The sequence below is a fragment of the Mauremys mutica genome, chromosome 20, assembly GCF_020497125.1.
Source record: "Mauremys mutica isolate MM-2020 ecotype Southern chromosome 20, ASM2049712v1, whole genome shotgun sequence".
In the NCBI taxonomy this organism is placed as follows: Eukaryota; Metazoa; Chordata; order Testudines; family Geoemydidae; genus Mauremys; species Mauremys mutica.
This window is the reverse complement of record NC_059091.1, coordinates 1,231,638-1,253,667: the sequence shown is the minus strand read 5'-3', so window position 1 is coordinate 1,253,667 and position 22,030 is coordinate 1,231,638. Positions and strand designations below refer to the sequence as shown.

Below are 22,030 nucleotides of genomic sequence, written 5' to 3'. Positions count from 1 at the left end.
CTATCCTTCACACTACACAACATCTTATTTTAAAAACATTTCTCAAATTAGCCAAGCGAATTATATACCTTGGGGCAGGAACCTCAGCCCTGCTTGGTGAGCTCACACTTGTGACAGGTTGCTGGACTAGACTGTGTGCCTGCTCTTCTTGAGCAGATGCAGGACAACTGACCGCCAAGTCTTTGCTCTCCTGAAGAGACAACAGGAATTTTAAAACTGCAGAAGGACGACAGTCATTATGCCAGTACTTGTGTTTTAGTCACCACAAAGCTTAAGTCACCAGCCATCAAGAATTTAAAGTTATATATATATATATATATATATATATATATATATATATATATATATATATATATATATATATATATATATATATACATATATACACACACACACACACACACACACACACACAGAGTAAGAGTTAAATAGAATATGCACATGGCACTTATTTCAGTGGAAGTCTTCTATACAGAACTGCCAACTTTACATCAGGTGAAAAAACATGGGACAGAGAACAAACAAGGCCATTGCCTTCTGTACAACTGCAGAGACCAGCAGCAGCACCACTGCAGGTAAACAGATTGTTCCCAAACCCACCCCTACCCCAAACTCCCTTTATCTGATCCATACTTCAGAAGCCACCACTGCTGATCTGGCTGCTTTATTCTGAAATACAGAGTGCCAACACTAAATCTGGAAAGAGGAGTGGTTATTGCACAGGTTCCATTAGACACCGCCTGGAAGTCCGTGAGCCCAAGAACAGAAACAGAAAAGGCTAGAATATTATATGTTTAGACCTGCTTGGGGACAGTGCTGTTTACAGCTCTACCAGAATAAGCCTGAATAATTTTAAGGACATGTGGAGGAGGGAAGTTAACCATCTTGATGTGCACTCCAGAAGTAGAAACAAGTACCTTCTCTTTGCCAGTTCCTTTAACAATGTCAGACATTCTGCTTTCCAGCACAGGTTCTCCTTGTATTTTTGCTGTACTTCCAGGCAGAGGAGGGAAATTTGATGCTAGTAAGTCAAACTTTGGTGTCTGAGTCTTTGTTTCTGCTGAAGGCTGAGGTCGCTAGAAGAAAAAAGGTTTGTTAACATACGCTACGTAACCATACCACCTTGTGTTGTGCGCCTATAAAGGTCTCAAGTTAAGTAATGTCAAAACAGTTCCTGAATGGAAGTCTATCAAACACCACATCCTGCATGATGAAATCTTGAAGATTCAGGGATTGTATCCTTCCCTCAGAGACAGTCTGCAGCCCACACCTGATGGTGGGTGTCAACGCAGTGACATCTTTCAGAAGAGAAACTCCGTATCGCTTTAATAAGAACTGGGATGTTTCCTGGCCAAATGCCAACTGCAATGGTTTCATTTTGCCTCCCTATACTTGTTTTGCAGTTTCAGTTCAGTGAAGTCTATGTTACTGCCCATCTAGAGCATAAAATGACTACAGACCTGCTCTGTAACTCTTGTTCCTCAAGACACGGTACACACTTCAGGTGTCTGTGTGCCAGTGCATCAAAGCCAGAGAACTTTTTCCCATAACTGTACCTGCAAGGGCAGCACACGCTGCCTCAACACACTCCTCCTGCTAAGCAAAGATAAGGCGTGGAGCACCTGACCCTCCCCCCACCTCAGCTCTTTCACACCTAAAGCCTGCATCTGAAGTGATTTTGATGAAGAGGGGAAGGAGGGTAGGTTGGGGAATGGTCATGAGTAACATCTCAAAGAACAGGTATGTAACCATTTTTTCCATCTTCAAGTGCTTGGGGTCACTTTAGGTGACTCACAAGCAGTTCTCAGTGGACAAGGGTATTGAGTCTACCCGAACAAGGACCCCAGTACTTCTCTCCCAAATTTAGCATTGTTGCTGGAGGCCTGGGAGAGAAACAATGAGTGGTAAGCAACTGAACCAAACTGAAGACCAGGTAACAGCTCTGCAAATGCATAGCGTCCATATAGAATATGCTAAAATTATTTGACGTAGAGAACGTTTGCAATGTTGTAGACGACACAAACGCAGAAGGAAATTCGGGACGAGATGCTCTCAGAGCAAACAGGTGAGCAAAGGAAATGTATAACGGAGGCGATAAAACTAAACTCCTTAGACCCGTCCAAGTAAAAAGATAATCCATCATGAACTTCTAAGATATGTAGCCTCTATCTGTGTGAGAGCGAGGCTTGGGAAAGACTGGCAAACAGTTTGATTCAAATGAAAATCTGAAACTTTAGTGAAAAATTTGGGGTACTGATGCAGGGCAACATTGTCTTGGTAAAAAATCGTACAAGGCGGGTGAGCCAAAACTCAGCAAACTTCCTAGCTTAAGTAATGGCTATTAGAAATGCCACATTTAATCGAGCAAGGAGACAACAAGCATGTGGCCATGGATTCAAAAGGAGGTTTCTTCAATCCTGTGAGAATTAAGTTTAAATCCTAGGACAGAGTAAGATCTTTAATAGGTGGGGAGAAAGTCCGTCCAAACCATTTAAGAATTTGACAGAGTTGGAAAACACCGACCTGTCATCTACAGGTGTGTGAAATGCTGGGATTGCAGCCAGGTGGACCCTCAGCGAACTACTTGAGAGACTTCTCTCTTAAGCCAAGCAGAAAATACAGAATAAAAGACTACACTTCCTTCATGGGTTTCTATTTATGTCAGGACCAAATAGAGAACCTCCTCTACTTCGTAAGGAAAGTGTATCTGGTAGAAGCCTTACTGACCATGGATCAATCAATAGTCCAGGTATGAATACACCTGGACTCTCACCTTTCAGAAAGCTGCTACCACCATGCATTTCATGGAAATTTTAGGGGGCCACAGCCTGACTAAATCGAGGGACCATGAACTGATAACAAAGAACTGCTATGACAAACCTTAAGAATTTTGTGTGGCTCTGGCATACAGCTACATAGAAGTATGCATCCTTTAAGTGGACATTAGCAAGAAAGTCAGAGAAAGGAAGATGATAACAGAAAACAGGTAACCATACAAAACTTGATTTTCTTAATGTTAAGAATGTTAAGATTTCACTGTTCTAGAATAAGTCTGAAGACTGATTTGAGAAAGTATCAGGAATAAAATCCCTTCCCTCAAGATTGAGACAGTGTATCTTCTACAGCCTCTAGCGGTAACAGACCGGATTTCTTGAATTAATACAGCCTTGTGAGAATGATACCTGAAAAGGGATGGGACATCAGAAAAGGGGATAGAATTGAACTGCAAGGTGTAACTCAGTCCCTCTATTGCGTGCTGCACTTTGACAGGTTATGCAAGATACCTGCAGTCATGAAGCACAGCACATAGTGATACCAGTTGCTATCACACAAGCCAATGAGTCCACCATCTAACGCAGCATGCAGAGATAAACAAAAGGATTGCCAAGTTATAACATGAGAAGCGGTAGCGTCGTCATAGCAGGCGAAGTGAGCCCTGGATAACTATACAGAATAGTACGAGAGCAGTAACATTAAAATTCTAATCTGCAATGGCTGTCTGCGGGCGAGCTCTGCAGACCAGTATGCTATATTGACGGTCTCAGCCCAAGAAAACATATTTCTGGAAGAGGAACAAGATGAATCTATTTTCTTAGTAAAAATGTTACAAACAAATGAACTGCCACACAGCATCTGTATGAATCCTACCAAACTCTTTGCCTCAGTGATATCTTGTGGCTGGGCCTCCCACAGTTTATTTATGCATTTCTTCTACATGCATTATTTTAGCAGTCCTGAAACAACAGCATTGGCCTGAAGAAGGCCTTGCTAAGGCAGGTGCTGATCAGACTATTCAACATTTTCTGTCCCCATAAAAGAAACAAGCCACAAACCAGGGTCTGACCATTAATGCTAAATAACTAACTGCCCATAAGCCTAACTTCTTGCACTCCCTTTGAATAGGTCACCTCAGGTCCCAGTCAGGCTTCAATTGAAGCCAACGGGACTTTTGACAATTACTTCTATGGGAAGAGGATCAGGTCTTCAGCATCCTATTATGAGGGACAGATAATCGGAGCAAGTTGCAATGAGTTCCACCTAGTGGTCAATGTGGACCAGCACACTTTTGGAAGAGCACTCAGCAACAAGGTTTCCTATAGGATACACCTCATAGAATATTAGGGTTGGAAGGGACCTCAGGAGGTCATCTAGTCCAAGCCCCTGTAATGGCTGGAACCAAGAGACTGATGTATTTTCACTTGTCAGGCAAGCATACACATTCTATCTTCACAGACTCAGACAGGAGCTAGTACAGCCCATAGGATTACTTTGCTAGCTATTTTCTGAATTAATCCATTTTATTCTTATATTTTATCAGTATTAATTCCTATGAATTTAGGATGTGTTGAGGCATATGATGTGTGTTTCCTAATATACATAAGTTTTGCTGAAATGCAAGAAGCCTACCAGCCTGTATCTGGTAAGATCCACTTAATAGCTAAAAGTATCATCAGTTAAGAGTAAATCAGCATAAAAGCTGGTAACTTTTGGCATAGATGGAAATGGTCCCTGAACTTTGGGGAACCAAAGGGAGGAACTGTACACAACACTGAGCAGGCTTAGCCGGCATCTACAACCGGTTGGTAACGGCAGAGTAGTCGCCAAAGGAGCCTTGACTGGCAGTTTTTGGAGTGAGATAATCCTTATTAATATATAGAGGGTAAGTGTCATAATCCACTAACCTACAGGATAAGGGTAGCCATAAATTTCTTAGGGTACGGAAATAAGATTTGGGTATAGTAGGTTGGGCCTGAAGTACATAGCATCAGGATCCTATAAAATACCTTGTAAGGATACAATAGGGAGCGCTTCTTTTAGCTCTTTTGGGGCTTTTTTAAGATCTTAGAGCTCTTTAAGCTCTTTTAGTCTTTAGCTCTTTCTTTTCTTTGTTCTTCTATATTCTATCATTCTATCTTCTATCACGCTATCAGCTCAGCGTGTGCAGTATAGTATTACTCAGCATTCCTAACCACTGGGGAAGCCAGCACCATGGTGTAATCTGGCATGCCAGGAGCGAGGCTGGTCCTTCACCTCCTATTACCGGGTCCTCAAGGAAGGGTGACAGTATGTTAAGTTAAGGTACTTAGAATAGAAATGTTACCACCAGGAGTTCTGGAATTCTTTTACTGTTTTGCAGGCATAAGTTTCATAGCATTTATTATTCTTCAGTTAATCTCAATAAAAGGTTAATCAATTTGGTATTGTCCTCAGTGTGAGTGTTTTTGCCAAGCACCCCAAGAGTCCCCTCCCGATATAGAACTGAGTTCTTGAACCCTGTAGTCTGAATAGGACAAGAACCTACATATCTTCTGGTGAGATGCGATCAGTGGCAAGCCATAACAACTAACCCATCAAATTCAGGTCAACACTAGAGGGAGGGAGAGGTACATGAAGTGGTAAGGCAGAGCCCATTTCACTGCCTAGGTCCCTCCCCTCTACCCGTCCCCAGCCATGAAATAATGAAAATGGAACTTACTGAAAGACGGTCATCTTCTCGTCTTCTCCGACCTCTGAAAAAGTTCCTCCTTTAAAGGAAAAAGGAGGGAACTGAAGACAAATCTCAGCAAGCATATTAGTCTAGTTCCTAATTATATCCCCCATAAGGGAGAGCATGCACCTAAGTGCCCATTCTTCTTCCTATGGCTGATGTAGAAGTCCAACTATAATAGTGCCTATTGATCAGACCCAAGACACGCCTCTTCTCCGTTCTTAGGGGTCTAACTTTGTTTCTCAGTGCATTAACTTATTTTGCAGACTGAATGGGTGTCTTTTCTGTTATAAGGAAAGGTCTTTAGATCTACTTTTTTAGGACATAATGTGCCTGCTGGAGATTAGACTTTACTCCAGTGAACAACTGTTACTGGGGAATTTTTGGTAAGCAAGTTGTTTAGAGAGGGTCAGAACCCCAGTACTAACAGACACCAAAAATCAACTGGCTTTATCTCAGAAGATAAATGTTTGAAGCTCCCAGCCACTGAGCCTGGAGAACTTTGGTACTTGTTTAAAATTTAATGTATCCCCAAAAGGCCATAGTTTTACTTAATGGATTGTTTGTATTCTGTAGGCCAGTCATAAATAGAGTTGTGGTCACAATCTAGTTCTTACAACGTAGTGAAACCTGTCTTTGCACTACCTACAAGCTATTTGAATCTTCGAACAAAGCCCAGAGTTAGCACAGCTGCCGAGGGGGGGGGGGGCAAGTGAGTGGTAGGGGAAGGGGGGAAAATACTCTTCATTTGCTTTACATGTGAAGTTGTTTCTAACGTTTTGCTTTGACTACTAACTGAAGGTAATTGCTAACAAGCACAGCTCCCCCCACATTCACACCATGAGCCAGGAGAGACTTGCGGCACATTTTACAATAATGAAACAAACATAAGCCTTAAAGTCCTAACACTACACTCAGATTGTAAGTGTTATGTAGAACGGAGTTTGTACAGAAACAGGTTTTTCTTTAATAAACCATTTTTAACTTCTACAAGGACATCCCTATTTACTACCAGCTGTATGGATTTCCTACCGTTACAGCCTGTAAAAATGAATGGCGAGTCAAAGTTTTCAATCTCACTTAGAAAAGTTCAAAATGTATTATGCTCAATTTGCTTGTTTAATTGAATAGCAATTCCCTCCCTAGACCATTCCACCAATAACTGAACAGTTGTGTTCAGCACCTGAAGTTATTTTGGCTTATGAAAATTAATCTAAAGCTAGTTCGGCAATCTTTTCCCAACACTATGGTTCAGTGTTTCTCCAACCACACACTGCTTTCACTGTAACATATGGCTCTCATTGCTGCAATTTTTTACCTGCCCCTGCCAATACTGTAGTCTCCATTCTGCTCCATCTGCGAGGTGGGATAATCCTTCTGAGAACAGCCTTGTTCCTGGTGTCCTGTTAATGTATTGGTATGTCGTTCCATACCAAAATTCCTCACATTGGTTCTGTTCAGTGGTCCATCCCCCATCGACACTGTACCAACCACAGCTGTACCCTCTGCACAGGGTTCCGAGCTGCTTGATGATCGGAAATGAGGCTTCACGCTGTATGAAATACAATAAGAGGTTGTCATCACCACAACATAAGGACCAATAAGCAGAGTTCTCTCCCAAACAAACTAGAGCACTTTCGATAATATGATCTGAAGTAATTAAAAAGAGACAATACATAAATGTTACTCCTCCATCATTAAAACAATATCCCACGTGGTACCATGCACCCTTGCCATGACTTCATGGTCCAAGGACAAAATGCTCCATTGTGCAGCTCCCAAAACATGTAATTAGGCACCCTCAACCCATCTTTTCTTAGTAATCCTGAGTAGTCTTCCAGAAGTCCCAACTGACTAAAAAATTCTGACTATAAAGACAAAAGAAAATCCTTCAAAAGTTCAAGAGTTAGGCAGCTAACACGCTATCACTAACATACAGGTGAAACAGAGGGAGATGGGCTGTGATTAGTCTATAGCAACAAAGGAGTATAAAAAAAGGTGGTATTTGCCTATGTGAGAACAAGAACAAATACAGACACTTAATTCCACCACACTCAGTGTAATCAATTTGTTACTTCAGTGCCTACCTAATGACAGTTGCACATATCCTCTGCAAAATACAAGCAGATGATTCCAAACAAAGTATTTCAGACAACACAGGAGCATCCAGTTCACAGCTAAGAGAAAGTTTCCCCTTGGAAAGCAGACTGAGTGACAAGTAATATAACTTTTATACTAAATGTTCACCCTACCTCACACCATCTAAACAGACTGGATTCCCTCCTTGCAATCCCCCTCCAACTCTCCCACACACTTTGGCTTCCTCCAGTGTCTCTCTCCCCCCAGCAAATCTCAAGAACCACCACCAGTTTGGAGCACAGGATTCTATGTACACCTCTACCCCGATATAACGCTGTCCTCAGGAGCCAAAAAAATCTTACCGCGTTATAGGTGAAACCGTGTTATATCGAACTTGCTTTGATCCGCTAGAATACGCAGCCCCACCCCCCACAGAGCGCTGCTTTACCACGTTATATCTGAATTCATGTTATATTGGGCCGTGTTATAATCGGGGTAGAGATGTATTTTCAAAAATCTATACATCCCTGTGACAAAGAGAATGTCCAAGGGCAGTCTCCAAATGCCAGGAATTCTAGATTGGCTAGTAAAGAGGTAGATTCCCTTCTACTATGAAGTTCTTTCAAGGATCTATCTTCCTTTCTCTTCAGCAGAGGGGAACCAAAATGTCTTCAGCAAGTTACCATCTGCTAATAGCAAACCATGGAACCAGAAATGAGAGACAGACAGATTAGTAATCTAATCCCGACGGTGCAAGATTCTTCCCTGTGCTCTATACTATATCTTCCAATGCCATTTTAAGTGACAAATTACACAATTTTGCCACTACTTCCTTTGGGTGGCTCCTGCACAGTTTGCTTGATCTAATGGTTAGGAAGGTGCCTCTTTGGCTCTCAAATGCAGGAAGTATATCAGAAAAGTCATCCACTCTTCATTTTAAATCTCAGCAAACCATGTGCTGAAGAACCATTTTCTGATTGTTCTGAAGCCCAGCCTACCTTGCCAATGTCATTCTCACGCTACTGTCCTCACATCCACAAGACAAGGAAGTTGATTAAGTCTGACACCAATTTGGGAGTTTGTCACAGGGTGTGAACCTTTCACTCCTGCACACAGGTTGCAACATTTCAGGCCCAAATAAATGTGATTGATTTAAACTTTAAAAGACAAAACAGCCAATATTTAACATTAGACTCGACTAGTGACTACCCACATGATGAGATAAATTAAGCTTAGCCCACAGGACAAAAAGCTATACAGGGGAAGCAGGATGTAACCTTCTCCCTGGAGGAAGTTTTCTGGGATTGAAGGAGAAGAGTAGTCATGTTGAACAGAGATCACCTAGTACTTCTTACCTCCAACAAACTTTATGAAACAATCCTCAGACCCCAGTAAGTAGCTTTTCTCCATCAACAAAATGAGGCAGAGGCAAAGAGACTTAAAGTGACAATCAGTTTAGGCTCAGTGATTTTATTTATTTATATTTTTTAAACAGAAGAGTTTATCATTTTTTGATTCAATGATTAAACATTGTTTGGTCAGATTCATAAAATTTAAGCCCAGAAGGAACCACGGGTAACAATCTAATGTGGACTCCTGTGCAAATGTTAAATTCTATTGCCTTCAATTCTTAAGATTCTTCTGCAACCCAAACACTACTACACTGTGCTATCACAAGAATTCGTGAAGCAGCCTAGAAAGAGTGAAGGTTGTTTATTGCCCAAACTGAAAGTGGGAGGAGAGAGGAAAGAGACCCACCGTGCATAAACAGTATTAAATATAGAAGATTGAAAAATTTACATCTAATGCATCAGTGGATCTCAGTCCTTTCCAGACTGAAACCCTATATTACAACAGGAAAAAAAAAAGTCTCCCACCATTTGCTAATCCATCTGGTCTATTCCAACAGATTTCACGGGCCCATGCTGAAGAGGCATAAAAAAAGAACATGAACTTTTAAAAAGCATACCAATTACCAAGGAGGGCTGAGACTTTAAGGAACTCCTTGAACATGTCACATTTAAACAAAAAAGTATACAGCGCATCCTTTACATACCAGTTAGGGACAGTCCAGAGAAATAGAGGAATCCCTGCTGCTTGGGACATGTAAAATTAGACTGGTACATAGACAACATGAAATAAATGTTCATTGGCAGGGAGGTTGCTAGAGCACTTAATAGGTTTTAGCATCTACAATAGGCATGGAAAGCAGATCTTAGTTAAGTCACTTAAGTATGCCATTTTTTAACCCATTCATTCAAAGTGAAGGAAAAGTTTCAAGCTGTATGAGTCAGCCCTCAGATCTCATAATCTCACCTGTCATTGAGAAGGTCACACAATCTTGGTCTGGGCAGAAGAACGAAAAGTACAGGAGAAAAGTGCAGAAGATAGGAGAAAGTAAAGAGAAGAAAAGAAGCAGTAAGAAAGTCAGCAAGGAGAGTGTGCATGAAATGAGAGATGCCCAGACTTTTGAATGTTAGACCTGTTCTCTCTGAGCGCAATACTTGATCATCACTGGGCCAACCCTCTAAGCCTACATCTCACTTATCTCGCTAGCATCCCAGCTGAGAGGGAACGTTTCTCAGAGGCTTCCACTATCCTCCTTAAACATAACATTTGAAATCCTGGAAACAGGTTTTAAAGTTGCAATGGCATAAGGAAAGCTTCACACCAAGATAACACTGATGTAGGGAAGGCTAGAGCACATCCTAGACAAAACGTGTTTGGAACCAGAGTCCACTGTAGTGTGTGCAATAAAGCTATCTCCATCTTTCTACTACCTTGAAAGATCAGAGCTCCATTTGTGGAGAAGGAAGGAGCTCAAATAACTCAACTATGTTTCTCTACTAAAGAAAAGGTTTATTACAACAGAGACTCCCATTTAAGAGTCTTAACCCTTTACAATTCCTACTGTTCTGAAGGGAGTTTCTCTTCCAGAGACTCCATCATGCAATAGAATTCCCACAATAAAGCAGGAGCTACCTAGGAGTAAGCATGTGTTGTAACTTCTTGTCACTAGTGGATATGGAGCTCTTATCTAGAGCCATTACATTATTTGGTATGGTTTCTGGCCAACCCTGGACTCAGTATGAAATTAGACGACTTATTTAATAGTAAAAGTTTACACTATGCTTTGCTAAGATTCAGGACAGAATCTCTGTCTCAAAAGCCTTAAGAACAGGGGTCGATGGTGAACTTAAGGAACCTTTGATTATTAAAATGAGAAGTTCTAAATAAGGAGATGTGTCTCCTTCAACTATATGGACCAGTCCCTTTGGTCAACAGCCAAAATGAGAGAGGGAAGCACTTGTCCTCTTATCTATCCAGCCCTCAAAGGAGGAGGGGGATATCTCAACTCCTATAAAAGCTAGTTAAGTCAGAGAAAACATTACCTTTGAGGAAAGATTGAAATTTGGTTTATTTAGCCTGGAGAAGAGAAGAGGAGGACATAAAAGTTTTCAAGTACATCAAAGATTGTTACAAGGAGGAGGGTGAAAAATTGTTCTTGTTAACTTCAGAGGACAGGACAAGAAGCAATGGGCTTAAATTGCAGGAAGAGAGATTTAGGTTGTACATTAGGAAAAACTTAACTGGCGGGGTAGTTAATCACTGGAACAAACTGCCTAGGGAGGTTGTGGAATCTCCCTTATTGGAGGTTTTTAAGGACAGGATAGAGAAACATATGTCAGGAGTGGTCTAGTTATTATGCAGTGCTGCCTGAGTGCAGGGGACTGGACTAGATGGACTCTTGAGGTTCCAGTTCCACACTTCTATGATTCTATGTGATTATGATTGTACAGTGCTGATGCCAAGTATACTTAAATCTTTCCTGCAAGGAATCACAGGGGGACTTGCCCCAAGAGGATCTGATAGGGTTGCTTTGGCTGCCAGCCTAGAATGGAGGCTGACTCAAGATTTCTGGACAAAGAGCACAGTTTCAAAAGGCAAAAATTATGTGGATTACTTCCATCTGGTAATTAGGAAGTGGATATACTTGCCCATCTAGAAGGTTTTTACCCTTACTGTACATACTAGCTGGGCAAGTCAAAAAAATCTAGGTCTACAAACAAGAAATCCTATAAAAATGCTCCATTTAAGTTTTAATAATCAACGGGATGCTGATAAACAGGCACAGCTCTAACACAGCTCAGTGGCAGTTGTGCAGGATCTGCCCCCATTAGAAACAATTAATTCTCTTTCTAAATTCAGCTGCCTTGCTTGTCCCAAATGAAGCAATAAACACTTCACTCTGCTCCTGAAGACCCAATTTCAAAGTCCATCCTCCACTGATCACGTCAATTTATGGCCATGAACTTTAACTTCATTACCAAATGTTTACAACGCAGGCAGTTGTCAAGTGAAGTCTCAAACATAAAAGCGATTACTGTGCTAATCAGCCTGCTTGTTGTATTCAGTAGGAAAGCCTGCAAATAAAAGTTTCCACCCACACAAGGCAAGAGTACTATAGTCTTTTGTAATTATAGAGCATTGCTCCAATGACACACAAGGTTGTTTTCCTCCTCTGCAAATGAATGTATTTGAGCTCACTCTAAAATTATATCAGGAGAGAGACTGACATGGTAATGAATTACAGTGATAAAATTGCTGAATGCTGAATTTATCTAATAGTAAGAGCCTGCATCTCTGAAGTTGTACAAGGTGAGTGGCTCTACAATATTAGTCTTGCTACAGAAGCTGAATTTGTCTTGTGGGAGTTTCTGTTTAGGAAATAAGGCAGCCATGAGTTAGAAGCACCAGTTTTTAAGAGGAAGCTATCTTGGTTTCAGACTTACGTGCCTCTTAATGGTAACCCCTTTGAAGCTTTCAAGCGAGTCCTTCCTTACCTTTGTTCTCTCTAGCACACACAGATTTGTTATTGTATGGCCTCACGAACGTTGGCCTGGATTTTATGCTAAATTTAGTTTCCAAAAATTGTCTCCTTGATTGCTAAATCTAGGTGGAAAGTGATTTAGATCAACTACAAAGCATTACGCCCTTGGCAATAAGCATTCCTTGTCGACTCATTAAAGTTCTGGAAACTGCAAATCCTAACAGCACAGCCAGCTTCCTGATTTTCTCTTACCGGTTTCTATGGAATGGGCGACTTATGCTCAAGGAAGCAGCATTCGTCTTATATGATCCTGGTGAATTAAAGCCATTCACGAATCCACCATTAGGAAAAGGGGCCTGCAATACAGAGACAAGAATAGCAGGCTGTCAACCGTTGAACCAAATCTAAAGATAAAAGAAAAGATGCTCATGGTTGTTTGGCCCTTTCCTGCACTGCTGACATCAACTTAACTCGCTGCTTTATCCAGAATGTTTCATACCTCAACCCTGTGACATCACATGCCATTCTTACAATCCCTCATTCAAAAAAAAAATTCTCCCTAGGTCTATAGTTTGTAAAGCCACTACAGTCTCATGATCTTTCTGTCCAAGAAGAGCCAAGAAAATCCCTCTCCACCTCCCCAGGTTTGCTTGGGATAAACTCAGTTTACATCAGAGGCCCCTGAGATTTAACTGATGCTGGTGATAGGACAGAGTGCCTTTTAGAGGCTTATCTTATTGGATCTGGACCATCACCAGCTGAAGCCAATGGTCAGTAATCCACAAACACATGCAAGCGGTGACCAGACCCATGTCTCTTGCAAGACTGAGAGGTCAACCCAATCAACACAAGCCAATTTGTTACTCAAGCTCTCAGAGTAGATTTTTGGGATAATATTCCTAATGTATTGCCCATCAGTGTTGATAACAAAAACCCTCCCATTTTATGAAAATTTGCAGCAGTTACTTACCAGTGGTGTTTCAAAGTAAGGTGCAGGGTTTGGAGACCAAGTCGGAGGCACAATACTGTAAATAGAGTACTGCTGAGGACTATATACAGGCTGCATAAACAGTGGTGAGGCAAACTGTGCTTGTGTTTGAACTGGCTGAGTATACACACTGGAATCCACTACCCGGTAGCCATTTTTAGCAAAAAATGTGTTGATGGCTTTTATCCTTGCCTGTAAGAGAGATCAAACCAAGTTACGTGTGCCATATGTGAGGCAGGGAGAGCAAGAGGAAAGACATGAGTTTTTTCTCTCTCTTATTTTTATTATAATGTAAGTAAGGAAAAACTAGGCTAACTGCTGACTACAAGCATAAACCTTGTGTGATAGACTATGTTGCTGTGCTGGTTATCCCTTCTTACAATAAAGTGCTAAAATTAAGGGTGGGTATCTTAAACCAATGGATCACTCAAAGCTTTAAAACTTTATGTTGCATTTTATGGCAATAACTGCTCTATAATATGAGACTAACTCAGAATTTAAGCAAAAGTCAGTGCTGTGAAAGATGCCAGATTGACAACTGTAGGAACTAAAGTCCTCACTTCTCAGCAGATTAGGTACAGGATCAAGAGCAGCAGGCAGGGCAAGCTTCCCCCACACTGCACAGCCAGGTTGTCTAAATGTCATTCTAGAGGAGCGAGCTCTACAAAAAGAAGAGAATCAAAGTCCTTACTCCCTCTGCTGAGTCTTACAAACAAGGATGCCAGTTTGGAAGCTTAAAGTATCTATACCTACACCTACACTCGCACCCCCCCCCCCACACACACATCCCTTCAGTAGAAACTGCACTTGGGATCACCCACCACACACACTTAAATTGGGTTCAAGCTAGTGTCCTACAGAGGAACGGCTCTGCAACCCAAAACTAATTTTAATAAATTTACAGTGCTGGCCAAAGAAAAAGATCCAAGATTTTGCCCTGAAATCTCCCCATACCCATATTAAATAAAAAGAGTCTTACCATTATTGGTTTGCCCTGAAAGGTTTTTACTTCTTCCCTTAAGTATTTAAATGCCTGTGTACATAAAAAGACATTTATTGAAAGATCATTTTGGTAAATCTGCACTTCAAAGACAGTCTTTACAAACTGACTAATATAAACATAGCTAGGCCTGAATTCAAGTGGCATTATATTTTGATAAGTTTATGACAATTTTACAAGAGGAAAAGCCATTGTGTTATTCAGAGCATCAACAGTTTGTGGTTCCTCATGCAGACCAAGCTGCAATGTGTTAGCGCACACATCTTCCTGCCTTGATCCATCTTTCTTAAATCCTAACACAGACATGACCATATCATGTTGCTGTCAAAGAGTAAATATTTAATCTCTGTTGCAAGGGTTAAACAGAAGAGTGCTTGCCTTAAGTGTGCCACTGCAATGGCATTTCAATATTTGAGTGTGACATTGAGAAACCACACCAAAAGGGAGAATTTGTACTAAGTCAAACCCTGGTTTGTAATATTATTGTTGCCTTCACCGCAAAACACCTAGTTTTTTCCTATGGCAGCAAAAAAAAAAAATCATTGCCCATCAAGTTATTTACAGGGATACTTAATTGGCCTTTTTTTTAAAACTGCCCACTTCTCTGCTTGTTCAATGAAAAAAGCTTCAGTTTCATTTTCCTGTCCAGGCAATTTCGATACAGTTTTGCTTTCAGGTTCTCATGCAGTAGCACAAAACTGCAAGGTTTAGTCATGGTGACTGCAGCAGGATGTGCATTTGAGAAGAGTTTCAACAGAAAGAATTCATGCATTACTCTTAAGTTTTCTATAAAAGCCCAATTGTACCCATTTGTCCCAACAGTGCAACTGGAAGAACTACAGAAATTAATGTGATGCCCATGTAGATTGGTCCCCCTTTTAACTAGCTCTAGTTTAAACAAAGCCAGCATTACAGGATACTAGATCCAGTATCCAACAACATTTCCATTAACTAGACACTATTATTTGTCAAGAGTAGCAAAAGAGACCAAATAGAAGCAGCACACATGGTAAAAAAGAGGCAGAGAGTAGAAATGTAGTCCAAGAACAGCAGTCATCCCTAATCACCTGAATTTCTCTATCAGTTAAACTGAATTCAACTTTGTAAATAAGCTCCTAGCTCTCCAGGCAATAGGTGCTGCATACATTAATAAATTAAATTAACTCTCCCTTCTGGCATATATTTTATCATGTACCAGATGTGCTGTTCGCAAGAATAACAGGGAAGGTTCAATTAAAGGATAGAGACTGCCTTCAAATTGAATGGAGTCTTACCTGTTGTGCATCAGTATCTGACTGGAATGTAACGTACCAGTTGTTATTGTGAGCAAACTCACAGCTTATCACTCTGGGACAGTTTTCGTTTTTAAACAGCGCCTTAACCTCCTGAAGAAAACGAAACTTGTTAGGACTGGGTCTCCAAAACTATCATTGCAAACCAACTGGGAGATTTAACGTCCACTCCCCACCAGGGGAAGTTTTTGTTCTACATCCTGAGTTACTGAAGGCTCATCCTGTAGCCAGGAATATGTCCAACCTCCTAGCAGAAGCATATAACTGCCATGTTATCTCTCTCATTACTAGACTGACACTGGTCCAGCTGAAGATACAAACATTAAAATGTTGGTATATTTCTCCAGATACTACATGGATATGGTGGTTTATGTGCTGATTCATGCATTCTCCCAGATAACATTTTCCACTTCCAAACCCTGAGATCCCCACTAATGCCCTTCAGAACTGCTCTTAATCAGCAAAAAGCGTCTCTTACAAGGATCCTATCACCCATCCCAGGGGGCTGAATATGCAGCTGATGCAGCAGCACTCAAGCCTTGCCAATCTGTGTAGGAAGGGAACTGTATCTATCTATTGGGTTTCTGTGAAACTGGGCGGGCAGAAGCCCGCCCAATGTTAAAGGACCCCCCCCCAGTCTAAGAGGAGGATCTACAGGACCTCAGAAAGCCACTAATTTCGGGGGACAACTAATAAAAGAACAGGGACAGGAGTGCGGTCAAAGGGTCATAAGAAGGGAGCCTGACGGGGACACCGAGCAGAGAACCCCAGACAGCGCCCACTGCTCCTCGAAGGCATCAAGAGAGCCAGTGGACGCCGCCCAGAGGAACTCTGCCCAGATACATGAACGGACAGAGGATCGGAACCAAGCCCCACAGTCACAGGAGTCTCCATTGGCCAACCTCCTCTCCCTGGTTGCGTAGATGGCCATTTTAGCCAGGGCGAGGAGGAGGTTGACCAGGAGGTCCCGCGACTTTGTGAGGCCACGGATAGAGAGTGCGTAGTAAGCAAGCAGGTCTCCTATGTCAGAGCACAACACAATCTTAGGTTTTGTTATGCAACATTGAGTTTTCTTCAATATCAGACATGCATATAGGTACATTTGTAATGAGAATAAGATGCCCAAAACTGACTTTAGAAAGTTTAATTCTTTGAGATTTCTACCTACATGAAAAGTACATCTGTGGAGTTCTCTAAGAGAATAACATCAGTCTTGCACTCAGGAGCTACCCAGATTAAAAACAACAAAAAACAAAACCAAAAATAGTGGGCTTTTTGGTGAGGGGACCATGGGATAAAGGAAGATATCGCAGCATTAAGCTGGCAAGGAAGCTTTATGAATAACTGGCTTCAAGTTGTATGCAATGTACTCTAACTTGAATGGTCCCTTAGAATATGCGTTAACTACTTATGCGTTAACTACTTATCATCTTTTCCACCTTGCATTTAGCTGTGATGCTCAGTTGGAGTACCTTTCCCTGACCTGAAGAAGAGGTTTGTGTGGCTCACAAGCTTGTCTAACTCACCAACAGTAGTTGATCCAATAAGAGATATTGCCTCATCCTCTGTGGCTTCAAGTTAGCCAAGTTACCTTGACAGAGGTCCTTCTGAAGCAAGATTCTTAACTTCCAGAAAAGTAACAGTTTTGCAAGAAGTTGCTGGTGTCACAATGGGTTACAGCTTTTAAAAGGAGCAACAGACTTCAGGAATTTACAAGGACAAATCTGTTCATCTAGAATTGCATTAGTATTGCTAATTTAGAGTACCACTACACAAATGCCTCACATTACAGCTCTAAAATTTTCTAAAAAAATTCATTAACTAACAGCTCTGTCAGCCAAATATCAGCAGGCATTTTATTATCCTCTTTCTATCACCATAATGAGCTTGGCTCAAACTGGATCACAATGAATAAGAAATGTTTATTAATGTTTGTATCTGCCAAAACAACCCTCTGACTTAATGCAAAGTGCCTGCTGTGAAAATTTTTGCCTGAAATCCAAGTTATTCTCTGGACTGATTTCTTACTTTTGGATCTGAAAGGAAACCAATTCAACCTGCCTTCCAGAAGAGCTCAGATAGCTCCATAGTCTTCAGTGGAAGAGAATAGATTTCATGTAACAAAGAGCATTTTACTGTGTTAATAACATAATGGAAAAGGACATCAGTGGAATGAGATATGGTCTTTGGATGTCACATTGCTTCAAGAAAGAAAAGACTAGAAGCTGTTCATAAGAAATATCACTCAGTTGAATTAAATTTTATCTACAGCTTAAGTTGCCAATCAGTTTTCTAAAAAGCACATTGCTTCAAGCTGCAACAAAAAGAGCTATGTTTTCAAGTCCCAATATACTTACTGTAAACCATGAGATTATTTTTTTACCTCTATAGGTGTTGTTTCAGGGATCTCACGAAGAATAATAATGCATCGCTTATGGTTTGGTCTTACTTTCTCCCCTCTCTCATCTACTTGTACCATAGGGGAAGCTAAAATTAAGATACAATTGGACATTAGTAGCTGTAAGACTCGCTGCAATACACACAGAACAGTCAGCAACAAGATTAAAATCAATTAATATTTTGACATATTTGCAGGCATTAAGGATCTCCTTTGGTTAGGATCTAATTTTTCACAACTTGGTCCACGTATACATATTGAAACAACAACTCAGAAGCCTATCCTCAGAGTAGCCAAGTAAGACACAAAGGGAAAAAAGTTTCAAATTCTGAAACGGTTTAGAATTCAAATATCAGAAAACACAACAGTGCCAAATGAGCATGAGACAGACTGTAAAGTGTGCTTTGAATTTGGGAAGAAACATGACTGTTTCATTGCCTACATATACTGTTAGAGATCTTGACATCTCCTTAGTTACCTGTAGAGATTATAGACAAGATCAGCTGTGATGAATCTCAGTCTTAATAGGCGAGAGGCAAAGGTGTGTGAAAAGTCAAAGTAAAACCTAAATTTTCAAACCACATTTGGTAGTTAGGCGTTTAAGCTTTCACCAAAAATAGTATTTTCCCCAACTGGCACTGAATTTTTTATTTTTATAATAGGTGCCTGTCTCCATTCATATCGTTCAGTCCAGAAACAAATACTACTAAGGGAACAAATCTGCACTTCTCGCACAGTGAAGTCAGCAGGTCTTTTGGCACCACAAGGTCTGTATTGACTAGCTATGGGCAACCAGAGTGTATTCTCAATATTAACAATGAAAATCATGTAACTAATCTTGTATTGTAAGACCATGAACTGTGGCTAAAAAAATATTATGCAGCTATTTTTTTAAATAGCGATCACATATCAACCCTGCTTCTGGGCAGATATTGGTGGATAGTTTGAGTAACTGAATGATGAGTTTTTGAATTATCTGGAGTCATGAATTCATTTACACATGCACTACACAATGCAATATACACATTCTCTTAATATTCAAAGGCACTAAGCACTTGCAACTCCCCAGATCAATGTGAGTTGTGGATACTCAGTACTTTTGAAAGAAACAGGAAAAAAACATGCTCCCAACTGAACAGAAATTAATTTTAGGGGTTTTTCTTGGCATCAGACATGCACCAGGAAGAGCTGACATTTTTGAATTTCACATTTACATGTGAAGGGAGAGAGTTCCAGGAGAGTGATAAACAAATCTTGTAAAATCTGTGTCTTTGGCTGGTAACAAGAGACAGATGTTTGAATTACCAGTCAATAATAAGAGAGAAATCTTAAGCGTAGGCATTTCTCCACTTGTGAGCGGGTGTGGAAGGGGGAAGTGAGAGTGCAAGAGCTTAAATGATCCATTATTCCATCCATGTGAACATAGCTCAATGTTACATGGATACATCAAAAGGAAATGGATACTGCCTCCCATCCCAATTCAGCGTTTCTCTGCCTACAAAACTAAACTAAAGACAACAACAAATTAGACTAAGGGGCTGGTCTGAGCTCAGGGAAGGGAGTTAATTTTTTGAAATTCTTAAGCAGAGTCCTACTGAAATTTAGATGGGAACAGGGAAAAACATTTATGGATTCAAAGTAAACATTGCAAAGCAGTAGATTCAAACTGTTTTACAGAGATGTGGTGTGCAGAGTCAGTACCACAGGAGAACTACCCCTTCTAGTGAACTTTCTACATTAAGTCAGAAGAGCAGACTTGTCATTCTTTACATTCAGGGAGTAAGATTTTTGCTTTTGGTTATCAAAACTCAGTCCTCATGAAAGCTCTTTCTTTCAAGACAAATTTGAGGAAGTTTACTAAATACAAGATACAAGAGACTGAGGTAGCTACTCTTATATGGATCTGCTTTGGACAGCTTGGTTTTCTCCAAGAAGAATTAATCACAACCCGATTTTTCCATGAACAAAATCGGTAGCTATATGCCAGAGACCAGTCCTACAGAAAGAAGAACAATACAACTGGTTTCTTTAAAACCGAAAGCTCCTTGTATTTAGAGCTTTCAGCAGCACATTTTTTCTACTGATCTAGAAAAGATTTTAATATAAAAAAGACACACATCTCAATACTTCAAGAATAAGGTCCATATTGGTGGTCAGCTTCTTAATTCCTTCCATGTTGGCAATTGTCCATATTGGAACAAACTGATCACTGTCCATTTGAGACATCAAGTAAAGATCCTTAGAAAGGTTCTCGCTAGAAGAGAATAAAATATACATTTTAGGCAAATTCTAGGCGTTAGGAAAAAAGCTTGGAGTGATAGGACAACTACTGTTTTAAGATTTAAAAAACAAAATAACTGCCATTCTAATCAAGTTGCACATGCTCCCACAGGTTTTCACTCTTGGGAATAAATGCAAACAGAATCAAGGCAACGAAAATAAAGTGAAAGGGCAGCTGAAAGGTGTCGGAGGCTAAGTTGCTGGCATATTACCCTGCCTGTACAACATCCATCCCAAGGAGCTACTTACCAGTATGCAATTAAGTAGCCTCAACCTCCTAGATTTGTGAAATATAGAAAATTAGTCTTCACTAAACAAGGACAACATTGCAGGGTCAGGCTCTGTAGGAGATGGCTGGCTGGCTTCTTTGCCCTTGCAATGTTTCAGCAGTCCCAATCAGCACCAACAGAATTATTGTGGCACATCCGCACAGCACCACTTACAGGTCTTTTTGGACCACTGCATTCTGGAACCCCTCCCACGGCACCCAGCACTTTGTTGGAAGAAACAGTGGTTGAGTAGTTTCCGGAAATGAGCTGCAGGTGTGCATTGTCAGATAGAGTTGGCAGGGCCAGCTGAACTGGTTCAGCTCCAACACTTCTAGCTCTTGTCCAAAATTAGGGAGAAAAGAAAAGCTGCAGCAGAACTAGAGGATCTCACCTTAGGCATTACAAATGACCAATGCAACCAATGCTTGCAGCCATTGTGTGAACATGGCAGGCTGTACATGCACTGTAAACTGAGAGCATTCCTGTCGGCGGTCTCTGTTAACAGCTTTCCACAGAGTGTAGCCTGTTCCCAAGTTTGCTTTTCCATCAGACTCTGGGCCAGAATCAAACCTGGCATAACCAGATTTACTTGTGGAGCTGACCTGACAGTTGCAAAATTAGTTGCACCCACTTGCACTTATACTATCAGTTACTCAAAGGATTACGTCCTAGAGGAAGGATACACCCATCCTACCACCCCTGACAACTAGCAGTTAATTCCATAACCCTCTTTAGAGGGAGAATAACATTCTTCCCTAGCTTCCAACTCCACAGAAGTACTTCATTTTATCCATCTAGGTCTTTGAGCTGGCCTAGTTCAGCAGAGAATCAAGATCAAGACCTGAAACTTGAAGCCACAGGGTTAAAGGCAAAATACAGTAACTGCATCTTTCATGCTAAAAGGATCTCCTGCAGATGTATATACATACCCCGCATCCAATACAAGTTGACCCAAGGAGGCTGCCCTGACATCACGACAAAATGCCATCTTCCCTGGAGTAGAATACATTACTCAGATACTGCCTGCTACCCCAGCAGCAAGTGAGATCAGGATTTGACCTCTGATCTCCTGGTTTATAACCTCCTTTTCACGGTGTAAAAAGTAAGACCCAGAGCATAGGACATATGTAACCAAAACATGGGGTCCTTTAGCTGCAACTTTCACAAAGCATTTAATAGATGCTGAATGAATTCTTCACACAATACCGTGAGAAGCAGAATTCGAGTCGTTTCTTCAAACATTCTTTCAGGTCTTCTGTAGACACGGCAGAGCTGCCTTCACCTGAAAGAGGCATTAAATTAGCATACTCCCACTGGATCCCAATCGTGTAACCCAGAACATAATTCAAAAGTGAATTTTAGTTGTGCAAAAAGTGAAAATATTAAATATCCTCCAGTATAACAT

General features: G+C 40.9%; 1 protein-coding gene across 6 annotated transcripts in view; it reads right to left on the bottom strand.

Annotated features, from left to right (window-relative positions):
• LARP4 (La ribonucleoprotein 4) overlaps positions 1–22,030 on the bottom strand; it is a 42,049-nt gene that overhangs the window by 6,539 nt on the left and 13,480 nt on the right. For 5 of the 6 annotated variants that reach the window (XM_044994787.1, XM_044994786.1, XM_044994788.1 and 2 more), the window contains exons 4-14: positions 21,832–21,907; positions 20,194–20,330; positions 18,062–18,165; positions 15,661–15,771; positions 14,366–14,419; positions 13,369–13,578; positions 12,651–12,754; positions 6,807–7,040; positions 5,477–5,525; positions 918–1,076; positions 69–190 (exon numbers count right to left, since the gene is read on the bottom strand). In XM_044994787.1, coding sequence (XP_044850722.1) covers positions 69–190; positions 918–1,076; positions 5,477–5,525; positions 6,807–7,040; positions 12,651–12,754; positions 13,369–13,578; positions 14,366–14,419; positions 15,661–15,771; positions 18,062–18,165; positions 20,194–20,330; positions 21,832–21,907 — 1,360 coding nt within the window. Of the gene's footprint in view, positions 1–68; positions 191–917; positions 1,077–5,476; positions 5,526–6,802; positions 7,041–12,650; positions 12,755–13,368; positions 13,579–14,365; positions 14,420–15,660; positions 15,772–18,061; positions 18,166–20,193; positions 20,331–21,831; positions 21,908–22,030 lie in introns of those variants that run through there. The other variant, XM_044994791.1, reaches the window with a different exon arrangement.